Source organism: Canis lupus, chromosome 10 (assembly GCF_048164855.1).
Source record: "Canis lupus baileyi chromosome 10, mCanLup2.hap1, whole genome shotgun sequence".
Classification (NCBI taxonomy): domain Eukaryota; kingdom Metazoa; phylum Chordata; class Mammalia; order Carnivora; family Canidae; genus Canis; species Canis lupus.
Window position 1 is genome coordinate 28,191,903 of NC_132847.1, and position 12,699 is coordinate 28,204,601.

The following is a 12,699-nucleotide window of genomic DNA, read 5'->3' on the forward strand; positions in this document are numbered from 1 at the left end:
GCATAGACAAAATTGGCAAAGGTACTGTTTTAGAACATAACTATAATTTTTTGAGAGCCTTTAGCAACTTTCCACGAACACTCTCACTGCCCTCTCCACTTTGATAACTAATAAATTTCAATGTAGTTTCAAAGAAAGTCTTAGGTCTACTCTTCTCTATTTTCAACTCCAGACTATAACTCCACGTGACGAGGTTTAACAATATCATTATAAACGTAATGTGAAAGAGTATACAATCAGTATCCCAAATAAGATCATGGATATAAAGATTCAATAAATATAAAATCTTTTTTTTACTTTTTAATATAAAATCTATCTTCTTGCTTTGTCTTTTTAAAAATATTTATTTATAACTAAACAATTACACATTGTGTGTGTGTGCGTGCGCGCATGTCTTCCCTATGTTCCTTTGTTCTTCTTTTTTTAATTCTAATTCCAGTATAGTTAACATACACTGTTATAGTTTAGGTACACAATATAGTGATTTTAACAATTCTATACACTACTCAGTGTTCCTCGTGAAATAAAATCTATCTTTTATTTAAAATGAGGCATAGTCTGAAATACCACAAAGTCAAACCCTGAGAATAAGGTGACCAATAAAAATTGCTTGCTTTACAACAGAATATAAGTAACTGCTCTGTGATCGAAAAATACAATAAAAGCAAAGAATACTTATAAATAATTGAAGGTGTCCATATTCATTTGTTATTCTAAATTTAAAAAGAAAAATTCATGTTTTTATCATTTTGGAAAATCAGTTAATTATGAAAAAACACCTCAGTATAAAAATAGACATATCAGAGGGAAGCTAAGGAGTATGTAGAACCTTTTCATACTAGCATCAGAACTTCTTGTGAATCTAAGATTTAAAAATAAAAAGTTAATAAAACATATCTGAGGTGCATAAACACATACCAAATATACTGGGCCTGAAAGAAGATTACTTATTTTGGTCAATGTAGAATTTGGTGGTGAAATAAGAGAAAAAACTTAAAACAATGAAATCCAGAGTGAAATTTTATACCAGAAGTAATGCACAGTCTATGGAAAAAAGATTTAAAGCATCAGGTCTACCACTACCAGCTCAGGTTTACCACCCACTAGCTGGGTAACCTTTCAAGAGTACTGTGAAAATTAAATATGTGAAGTAAAGTTTGTAAACTGCAAAACATTGTGCAAATGCTAGCCATTAATTCAAATTTCCCAGCCTTAATTCCTTTTTGTAAAGGTCTATCTTCATTTTATATAATGTATTCTTTCAACGGGATAAGAACGCACTTTAAAAATGGTATTCAAACGCAGAAATACAGCAACTCAATTTATTACATGCAGATTCCTCTGCATTGTTGCTAACAGTTCACTGGTCCAAAATTACTAAAATACTTAAAAAACTATACATTATGTAAACAAAACATAAATAAGACAACATAGTTCTTTGTACATATAGTTTAGTACAGGTTGTTAGGGATTTAGGAATATGTACAATTTTACACAATGGACTGCATTTTCACAATGCATAAATATATATATATATTTATATTTTTACAGAAACAAAAACAAGATTTCACTAATGACACAAGATATCGTATTGTAGATACACGTTCCAATAGTCCAAATTCAAGAAGAAACATGTCAATGCAAATGTGCAACAGCTAGCTTACTCCAAACTAGTGAAACTTGACTGTTCAATTTATGCGACACAGACAGGTAAATCCTAACTGTCTATTTTAAGCATTCTTTGAAAACATACTCATACCAATGAGTGAAATGGAATAGATCTTTTCTTCCCCAAGAAAACAAAGCCTTGTTGCAAGCTAATGAAAAGATACATTAATACACACACACACACACAACTATGTATAGCATGTTTTCAACAGTATAATAAAGTTAAAATTTTTTTGAGAGTCAAAACAATGCCCCATTATTTAAAAACTGGCTCATTTAGTCTAAATTCAAGATGCAGCTGTGTCGGGATTCTCTAAATCAGATGAATGAAAAGTAGGGAAGACAGAGGCAGGATTTCGACTGGCAGATACGACAATTTGAGACAGAGATGGAGAGACAGAAGAAACCTTAGATGCTGGAGTATTTATGGTATTCAAAATGGCTCCTTCTGGGCTAACCAACAATTTTTTGACTGATGTGTCCAAATGAAATACTGATGTATTACTTGGCAGTGGAGGATTAGTAGAGCAAATGGCAGAAACCAAAGATGTCTTAGCCAAAAGAGGAGCGGGAGGAGACTTAATTACTGAAGTCAAGGACACTGTTGGTGTGGGAGGTGGAACAGAAACTTTAGCAGTTGTGTTTATGATTTGTGGAGTTGTATGTACTGTGGGTAGATGACTGGCATTCCCAAGAGAGTTTACAATTTTTGTGGAGCTTCTTAGAGACTGTTTCACAGGCTGCCCACTTAAAGAATTATTTGATGTTAGTGTAATCTCGGCAGGGTTATCTACTGATGTAGGTGGAAGGCCTTGGCCACTGTTAAGAACTAAGGGAGGTCCATATTTTGGATTAGTAGATATAAGAAGAACATGGCTGCCAACTCCAAGACCTTGTGGTGGAACAATAAACCGGGTTCCATTAATCATGATCTGAGTGCCAGGTGCCAAAGGTGTACTGGTGTTGATGACTATTTTTTGCTGAATACAAGATTCACTGAACTGACCCCCTATCACACTATTTACATTAGATGGTGCTGTAGCAGTGTGAATGGCAGAACCACCTGGAGCCGAACTGTAACTGGGAGTTGATTTTACTAAAGCAGGAGATATTTTTTGCTGGTTTGGCAGAGAAGCAAAATTGGAAATATTAATTACTTTACCTGGACTTGGTGAAAGGGGTGGCAATTCAGTCTGAGGTTTATTTGTGTTTATATTTGTTGGCACTGTAGTTGAAGTCCCTGGTGACTGAAACTGGACAGAAGTCCAAGATTGTCTTTTAGAAAGAGATATAGGACGTGTGGCTCCTGGTACTGTTGCCACTTGTGGAACTGTGTTGATTATTTTAGGGGATATAGTCACAGGTGTAGGCAAGCCAACAGTAACAGGGATTTGCAAAGCTGACGTTAAACATTTAGGAGACACTGTTGGTTGTGTAGCTGAAATCAGAACAGATGATGCAAGATGTCCTGTTTTCACAGTTGATATAGCCACAGTGTTTCCGAGATTTGATGTGCAAAGTCTATTTGACAACATAGGCATAATTCTTGAAGAGGTATCATTTCCACTGACTAAAACAGGAGGTCGTGTCCCAACAGAAGCAGAGGTTGAGGTCACTGAAAGAGAACCCAAAGACATATTTGCTCCTGTTACTGAAAACATGTTTACTGCTCTTGTTGCAGAAACCACTGATTCATTAACAGGAGTAATATTTTGACTCACAAAATTTGAGCTTACGGGAATTGAATTACCACTTGTTGACAATGGCAAAACATAGCCTTTCGTACTTTTTTCTTCTCCTTTTGGGGTTACGTTTTGCAATATGTTAATTGATGGTACAGCAGGCACACTGCCTGAACTATTTACAATTGCCTGACCTATGTTCAGTCCAATTTTCACATCTTTTATCTGAGACACAGTTGGTGATGAATTTATTTTTATTGGTGCTCCCACTGTTGATGGAATTAGCACTATCTGGGGTTGTTCTGGACTCTTAACATATGTTTTATTCAAAGGGGGAGGAAGAGTTTGTTTTAATGGTTCTGCTACAATAGCTGGAGTTGAAGAGCCACTAGGAATTGGAGCGTTAATAAAAACTAATTTCTGGGCAGAAACACCTGTAGATGTTGGTGCAGGTGTCACATTAATTGCAGTTCCACTGCCAGAAGAAAGAATAGATGGAGCTGACACCAACATAAGTTTGTGAACTGCAGTCCCGCTGATCGCATCTCCATTTGTTGCTGCTGTTGCTTCTGATCTTGTAACAGGGAAATTTTTCATGAAATAATCTACTTGTTGCTGTTTATTTGGAGTATGAATAACATTTGCATTGGTTTGTCCAAGATTTCCTGTTGATATGCTAATTACACTTAGTGAATTATTTGCTGTTGATGGTAGTAGAACGCCAGAAGAAACAGAGGACTTTAAGGGAGAAGAAGGCATGTGTGAAGCTTTATCTATCATGTGGCCCAAATTACCACTGCAGGAAGGTTGGCCTAATGTAAGCCTGAGATTCTTCCCCACTGACGGATTAAAGCCAGTTGGAATAGAAACAGAAGTTGGTGTTTGGCTAAAAGGTGGGAGACTAGATGTAGTAGTTATTCCAACTGCGGGTGAAAAAACAGAGGATGATGAAGTTGTAGATTTGGGCACCAGAAATGCCTGAAGCTGAGGAGCAAAAGTGAAAACTGAACTTGCAGATAAGCTATTAGGTGAATTTTGATCTGGACTGGTCTGTACTTTTACAACTCCAGTGTTCCCACCTCGTGTCCTAACAAGAATTGACTGTGAATCTCTTATACACACAGTTTTCAGTTCTTGCTTTGCTTCAGAAGAATCAGCAGTTTGTTGTGCAAAACAGTTAAGGGAACTACCAGGATCTGTAGATCTACTTAGTGTAGATGCTGATAACAGAGGCTGAACTGTTGAGGAAATGGATGAAGCAACTGGCTGGGAGAATGTAGCTGCTGAAACTGCATGCTTGCCTTTTCCTGACTCACTCTGGCTAGTTTTAACTGGTGGTGTTAAAAAATTACTTATGGAGGTTTTAGGTGACAAAGGTTGTGGCCTACCACTACTCACATTTGACAAAGGTGTAATAGTCCTATTGAAAACTATATTAGGTAGTTGGTTAGAAACAGTTCCCGCTGAGCTGACAAGAACTGATGCTAAAGAAGAGTTTACATTTGCTGTCTGTGGGAAAGATGAACAATGTTGTTCTGTACCTTTCTGTTCAAGTGGCAGTATTTCTTTTGCAACTGCTTTCCCTTCTTTGTGCTGAATCACAAAATTCTTAGGCAGAATGAGAACCTGCTGCATGATTTTTTCTCCTGTTTTAGGATCTAGCACAGGTTGCATCTGAATCTTCACAGAGCTGTTTTGGAGATCTACGGGCAACCACTGGCCACAGGGCATTTTGTAGACCATTTGTAAAGGACCTTTTGTACTGCTGTGGCAGGTCAATGCTGGCTTTATGGGGCTTGCTTCTGGAGGAGACAGAATTGCTTTTTCCACTGCAGGAGGACTTCTACCTGTGGAAGGGGACAGTTGATTTGTTAAGGTCACTTTGTTCCCAATATTCTTTGCAAGCAAGGCCTGAATAGGTTTGGTCCCTTTCTGGAGAATAGATACTGGTGTTGAATCCATTGAGGCAAATGACTCTGGAAACAGTGGCTCCGTATGCTTTAATTCATTCAAACAGTCAATCTGCATCTCACCTTCTACATTCTCAACTGTTGTCTCATTTGTGCTTAACTTTGCTCTCTTCCTTGGGGAAAGCTCTTTTGTGCTATCATCCAGATAATTTGTTTGTTTGGACTGTCGTTTAAGTGTTTTAGGCAGAATCTTCAGAACATCTTTAGAAGGCAATTCCTTTTTCAACGACTTGCTTCTGGCCATAGGAAAATCTATTTCAGACAGTTTCTTATCATCTAAAAAAAATTACAAAAGTATTTTGTTTAAATAAAACAGCAACTGAATAGCAGTAATAAGACCAATTATAAAAAAGCAAATCAATCTCTGAACGGGCAATTTATTAAATTTACTATAGGATGATTCAAAAGTCTCAGCACCCTGATTGGAAATTAATGTAACATGATCTTTGATACAGCAATCTTGATGACATAACCATAATGAGAAATTTGTTTTTGTTCAAACTACTGATTCTGCTGTCAATACAAATACAAAGGAAAATTTACATCTCTTAAAGAGATACTCAAGCCAGCAATTAGAGCTCAGAATTCTAATCCAATTTCAGAGACTCTAAAAGATGGAAAATGTCCAGTTTTTCCTGGTGCTTACTTATTCATTCCTACAGTAAAAAATTTATGTTCATATATGGTCAAGCTGAGTTGATGAGAAGTTACTTTTTTTCAATGCACCAAAGACATGTAAAACAACATTTCTAACTGCAAATTTTCATACTAAACTCTTATGTAACTAAAGGGAGTTATTTAACTAGATTTAAAGAAAAAAGTAACTAGATATATGGAATAACATAATCTGATAAATTGAAATGAATTATAATTTTTTAAATTTATTCATGACACACACACACACACACACACACACACACACACACACACAGGGGCAGAGACACAGGTAGAGGGAGAAGCAGGCTCCATGCAGGGAGCCTGACGTGAGACTCAGTTCCAGGTCTCTAGGATCACACCCCAGGCTGAAGGTGGCACTAAACCGCTAAACCACCGGGGTTGCCCGAATTACAGATAATCTAATCCAACCTCCTTATTAGAAAGATATGTCTACTCTGAGGATTCATTTGGCCATCAACCTTGGTCATTCCTCATAAAAGTCTTCACAGTATTAGGGACTTGTCAAGTTCAATTTAAATCAAATTTAAGAACAGTGCTTCAAAATAGTAATAATAAAAAGAGGATGAAGCTGTTTTAGAGATCTATGATTGTAGATCAAAGATGTGTGGTCTATAATGCGCAAAGACATGCCTACAGTTCAGAGACAGGCAGTGGCTCCAAAAACTCCTAGAAATATAATAATGACTCCAAGGAACCTTTTTATAAGGACAAAGGACACTTAAAAATATACCAGATTTCCCTAATCAATACACATCATTAACACAGATTACCCTTTACGTTAACAAAAGTTACTAAAACTTCTCTTTGTGGTATTAGTAATTTTATTTTTTAAAAGATTTTATTTATTTATTTGACAGAGAGAGCGAGAGAGCATAAGCAGGGGGAGCGGTGGAGGCTTCCCAGCAAGCAGGGAGTCCAATGCTGGACTTCATTCTAGGACCCCAGGATCATGACCTAAGTAGAAGGCAGACACTAATTGACTGAGCCACCACCCTGGTGCTCAGTGTTGATTTTAAAAAAGTTTTAAAAACTACCTGAATCAAAGTGTTCTTTTTCCAGGATATCTAGAGGTTCTGTCGCATCTACACACTTGATAATTTCTAATTTAGGAGATTCTTTTCCAGGATCTCCTTCACCTTCTTCAGTAGTCCACAGTTCTCTAGTAAATTTATCATGATCAGGCTGTCTTCTGAAATCATCATAGTCTTTCTTTAGGCGGCTCCTGAAATAAAATGCCCAACATAACAAATAATACACATGTATTAAACTCTTGGAAGCTAAACTAAATATTTTAAAAAATATCTTGAAATTAAGTCACTAAAAGCTACATTATCAACAATAGCCAAACTATGGAAAGAGCTCAAATGTCCACTGACTGATGAATGGATAAAGAATATGTGGTGTGCATGCACACACACACACACACACACACACACACACAGAATATTACTCAGTGAGCAAAAAAGAATGAAATCTTGTCATTTGCAACAACACGGATAGAACTAGAGTGTATTATGATAAACAAAGTAAGTCAGAGAACAGCAACTGAATAGCAGTAATAAGACCAGGAGATTTCACTCGTGGAATTTATGAAACAAAACAGATGAATATATGGGGGGGAAAGAGAGCAAGAGGGGGAAACAAACTATAAGAGACTTAACGATAAAGAACAAACCGGGTTGATGGAGTGAGGTGGTTAGAGGATAAGCTAGATGGGTGATGGGTGTTAAGGAGTGCACTTGTTATGATGAGCCCTGGGTACTGTATGTAAATGATGAACCACTGAACTCTACTCCTGAAACCAATATTGCACTCTATGTTAACTAACTAGGATTTAAGTACAAATTTGAAAGAAAAAAAAAAAGCCATTGAAAGCTATGTTTTAATTTCAAATGTGTCTAAGATGCTTAACTCAGATTATATATACAATTTCAGAATAGAGTGTTTGAACATATCACCAATTTGTCTAAAGGCTGCTATAAGACCTATTAAATGAGAGAGAGGTAGTTTTTTTTCTAACTGCATGAGACATAGATTTGATATAGTTTTATAATTACTGATTATAATATGGTGAAAGGGCCATTTAAAAAAGTTAATAAAATTCTAGACACTCCACCAAAAAACTAGAATGAATGAATTCAGTAAAGTTGCAGGATACAAAATTAATACCCCGAAATTGGTAGTACTTCCATATACTTACTAATAACAAGTAGTAGAAAGAGCAGTTAAGAAAACAATTCTATTTATAATTGCACTTAAAAGAATAAAATACATCAGAATAAACTTAACCAAAGAGGTAAAAAAAACCTGCACTCTGAAAACTATAGAACACTGATGAAAGAAATTAAAGATGACACAAATGGAAACATATTCCATGCTCATTGACTGGAAGAATTAATATTGTTAAATGTTCTTATTGCCCAATGCAATCTACAGATTCAATATGATTACCAAAATACCAACATCATTTTCCACAAAACTAGAGGAAGCAATATGAAAATTTCAAAAGACCCCAAACTGCCAAAGCAATTTTGAGCAACAAAAACAGAGCTGGAGGTATCTCAATTCCAGATTTCTAGATATACTACAAAGCTGAAGTAATCAAAAGTTACTTAAACAAAACTAGACACACAGATCAAGGGAAAAGAATAAAGAATGCAGAAATAAACACACACTTATATGGTCAATTAATTTACAACGAAAAAGGCAAGACTATACACTGGGAAAAAGTCTCTTCAATAAATAGTGCTTGAAAAACTGAACAGCTACGTGTAAAAGAATGAAGCTGGACTGCTTTCTAACACCACACATCAAAATTAACCTCAAATTAATTAAAGACCTAAATGTGAGACCTGAAACCAGAAAAATCTTAAAAGAGAATACAGGCAGTAATTTCTCTAGTATTGGCATGGCAACATTTTTCTAGATTTGTCTCCTAAAACAAGAGATATAAAAGCAAAAATAAATTATTGGGACTATAAAAAACTAAAAAGTTTCTGCACAGCAAAGGGAATGATCAACAAAACAAATAGGCAACCTACTGAATGGAAAAAAGTATTTGCAAATGACATATCCAATAAAGGGTTACTAACCAAAATATATAAAGAACTTACACAGTGCAACATCAAAAAGCAAACTATCTGATAATGAGCAGAGGACTTGAATAGACATGTTTCCAAAGAAGACATACTGATGGCCAACAGACATATGAAAAGAAGCTCAGCATCATCAGAGAAATACAAATCAAAACTATAATGTGATTATCACCTTACACCCGTCAGAATGGCTAACATAAAAAAATCAAGAAGTAACACGTATTGGAAAATGTTATTTCTCCATTAATGAAAACAAACAACAAAACAAAGCACCCTCTCTTGATTCCAGATTCCAGCTACTGCCCTATTTCTCTGCTCCACTTTATAACAAAACTCTAATTCCTCTCCCTTAATTCTCTTGAATAGACTCTACCTTACTGAACACTTCTTTTTAGTCTCCTCTACTGAGTCCTACTCCTCTTCACCATCTCTAAACGTTAGAATGCTCCAGGGTTCAGTCTCTCTTCTTCCCTATGTATGTTCACATTCTAGGTAATTTCTACCAGTCAGAGCTTAAATATAATCCATATTCTGACAATTCCTCAATTTATGCCTCCAGTCTGGTTTACTCCCTTGAACGGGGACTCATACTAAAGTGCTGGCTCAACCAGCATCCAACTGGATATCTAAAAATCCTATCAAACTTTACAGGTTGAAAATTTTTTTAAAGATTTTATTTATTCATGAGAGACACAGAAGGAGAGAGGCAGAGATATAGGCAGAGGGAGAAGCAGGCTCCTTGCAGGGAGCTCAATGTGGGACTCGATCCTGGAACTCCAGGATCATGCCCTGAGCCAAAAGCAGACGCTTAACTGCTGAGCCACCCAGGTATCCCTACAGTTTGAAATTCAAACTCTTGAAGAATTCCTGCCCTGCAGACCCCCTACTCCTTTAGTTTCCCCTATCTAAACTAACAACAATTCCATTATCAGTTGTTTAGACCAAAAATACTGGGCATCATCTTTTTACTGTTCATTTTTTTTTTTTTAACACTCTATATCCAATGTTTAAGAAAATTCTGCCAATCCCACTTTCAAGACACATCCAGAATCCAACCATTCCTTGCCATCTGCATTGCTACTCTTGGGGAACATTATCAAAAAGATGAGAAGGCCAAGTGACCCATGAGCTGGACCTGGGTAGGTTCTGCTTGCCTTTCCTGTTCCCAGAGGCTGTTCCAAGAACACAGCCTTGAGATAGTGATATAATACTGAAAACACCTGCACACTATATGGCTGCATCCAGTTAACACCTCTCCTATAAACTTAAGATCTGGCAGGCAGGTGCAGAGATCCATTTGTCTTGCTGCCAGCCAAGACAAGCCTCACTGAATTTAAGATCTATTTACTTATTCAGACACCTAACAAACCTGGAGTGGCCTGCTTCTTTCTTTATCTCTCCCTGCCCTCTGAATACAAATGCCAGTTTCAGATTATACCAGGGAAACTCCTAAGAGGGTTGTGAATCAACAGCTACCACCTTGTTCCAAGCCACCATCATTTTTTTTTTTGCCTGAATTATTGCTTTTTGCAACTGATTTCCCTGTTGTCCCACACTACATTAATCTCAATATAAGAGGCTGTGTAAGTGCTTTAAAAGATAAGTCAGATCATGTTCCTCCTCTGCTTAAAACTCTTCAATGTTCTGTCACCTTAGAGTAAAAACAAAATGTAAAGACATACACAACCTGTCTATGGTTTCCTATACTATTGTTTTTTTTTAATTTATTTTTTATTGGTGTTCAATTTGCCAACATAGAATAACACCCAGTGCTCATCCCATCAAGTGCCCCCCTCAGTGCCCATCACCCAGTTGTCCCCCCCCCCCGCCCACCTCCCTTTCTACCACCCCTTGTTCGTTTCTCAGAGTTAGGAGTCTCTCATGTTCTGTGTCGCTTTCTGATATTTCCCACTCATTTTTTTCTCCTTTCCCCTTTATTCCCTTTCTCTATTTTTTATATTCCCCAAATGAATGAGACCATATAATGTTTGTCCTTCTCTGATTGACTTATTTCACTCAGCATAATACCCTCCAGTTCCATCAACGTCAAAGCAAATGGTGGGTATTTGTTGTTTCAATGGCCAAGTAATATTCCATTGTATACATATACCACATCTTCTTTATCCATTCATCTTTCGATGGACACCGAGTCTCCTCCCACAGTTTGGCTATTGTGGACATTGCTGCTATAAACATCGGGGTGCAGGTGTCCCGGCGTTTCACTGCATCTTCCTATACTATTCTGATTATTGACTCTTACTCCTCACTCACTCAGCTCTTGTGACATTTATGTTTGTACTTCCTCCAAATGCCAAACGTAATGCCAACCTTCAATCTTCTGCCTCTTCTTTTCCCTCAGATATTCATATGACTTTATCCCTCACTTGTAGGTCTCTGTTTGAATATCAACTCATCAGGGGGCCTTTCCCTGAAACCTTAGTAAAAGAGTATCCATCATCTAATCCAAATCAGGCATTTCCTGTTCTCCTTATCCCACTTTATTTTTCTTCACAGCGCTTATCACTAACATTTTGAGTTCATCTGTTTCTTCCAAGAATGCAAGCCACAGATGAAGTTAGAAATTAGTAACAGAAGGAAAACTGGAAAAATTTACAACCTTATGGAAATTAAACAACATACTCTTAAACAACCAATAGATCAAGAAGAAATTATAAGAAAAATTACAAAATACTTATAGATAAATTGAAATGAAAACAACATACCAAAACAATGGGACACGGTAAAAAACAAGAAAAATCTCAAATCAACATCCTAACTTTATAACATTAGGAATTTGAATAAGAAAAACAAATTAAATCTAAAGCTAAGGGAAGGAAACAATAAAGATTAGATCAGAGATCAACGAAACAGAGAAAAGAGGAAATCAATGAAACTGAAAGACCAACAGATTTAACAACCCTTTAGATTGATGAACTCAGAAAAAAAAGAGACTCAAATTTGGAAAATCAAAGGTGAAAGTGAGGCCAATATGACTGATTCTATAAAAGGAATTTTAGGAGTACTATGAAAATTGATTGCCACCCAAATTGGATAATCTAGATGCAATTCACAAATTCCTAAAAACAAAAATCTACCAAGATTAAGTCACAAAAAAACCTCAGAAAATCTGAATACACCTATAACTATTAAAGGAGAAATGAATCAATAATTTAAAAATCTCTCAACAAGGAAGAGAGTCCTGATCTAATGGATTCATTGGTGAATTCTACCAAAAACTTAAAGAACTAATACCATTCCTTTTCAAACTTTCCTCAAAAATCTGAAAAGGAAGAAACACTTCCTAACTTGTTTGAGGCTAGCATGACACTAATGCCAAAGCCTGACAAAAACATCACAAGAAAGCTAGATCTTTCTATTTCATTTTTTGTTTATATTTTAATTCTTGTTGGTGAACATATAAAGTGTAGAATATAGTGATTCAACAATTCCATACATGACCCCCCAGCGCTTATCACCAGAAGTGCACTCCTTAATTGCCACCACATATTTAACTCCCCCCCCCCCCACTCTCTTTCTGATAACCATTAGTTTGTTCTCTATAGTTAAGAGTCTGTTTCCTGGTTTGTCTCTCTCTCTCTTCTTCCC

The 12,699-nt window shown here is 36.4% G+C and overlaps 1 protein-coding gene across 4 annotated transcripts in view; it reads right to left on the reverse strand.

The window, feature by feature from the left end:
* Window positions 1–1,308: 1,308 nt before the first annotated feature.
* The window catches only part of BRD10 (bromodomain containing 10), a 116,240-nt gene continuing 104,849 nt past the window's right edge, over window positions 1,309–12,699 (reverse strand). For all 4 annotated transcript variants that reach the window (XM_072841269.1, XM_072841268.1, XM_072841267.1 and 1 more), the window contains 2 exons: window positions 7,033–7,220; window positions 1,309–5,596 (listed from right to left, as the gene is read on the reverse strand). In XM_072841269.1, coding sequence (XP_072697370.1) covers window positions 1,956–5,596; window positions 7,033–7,220 — 3,829 coding nt within the window. In that variant the 3' untranslated portion in view covers window positions 1,309–1,955. The remainder of the gene's footprint in view (window positions 5,597–7,032; window positions 7,221–12,699) is intronic.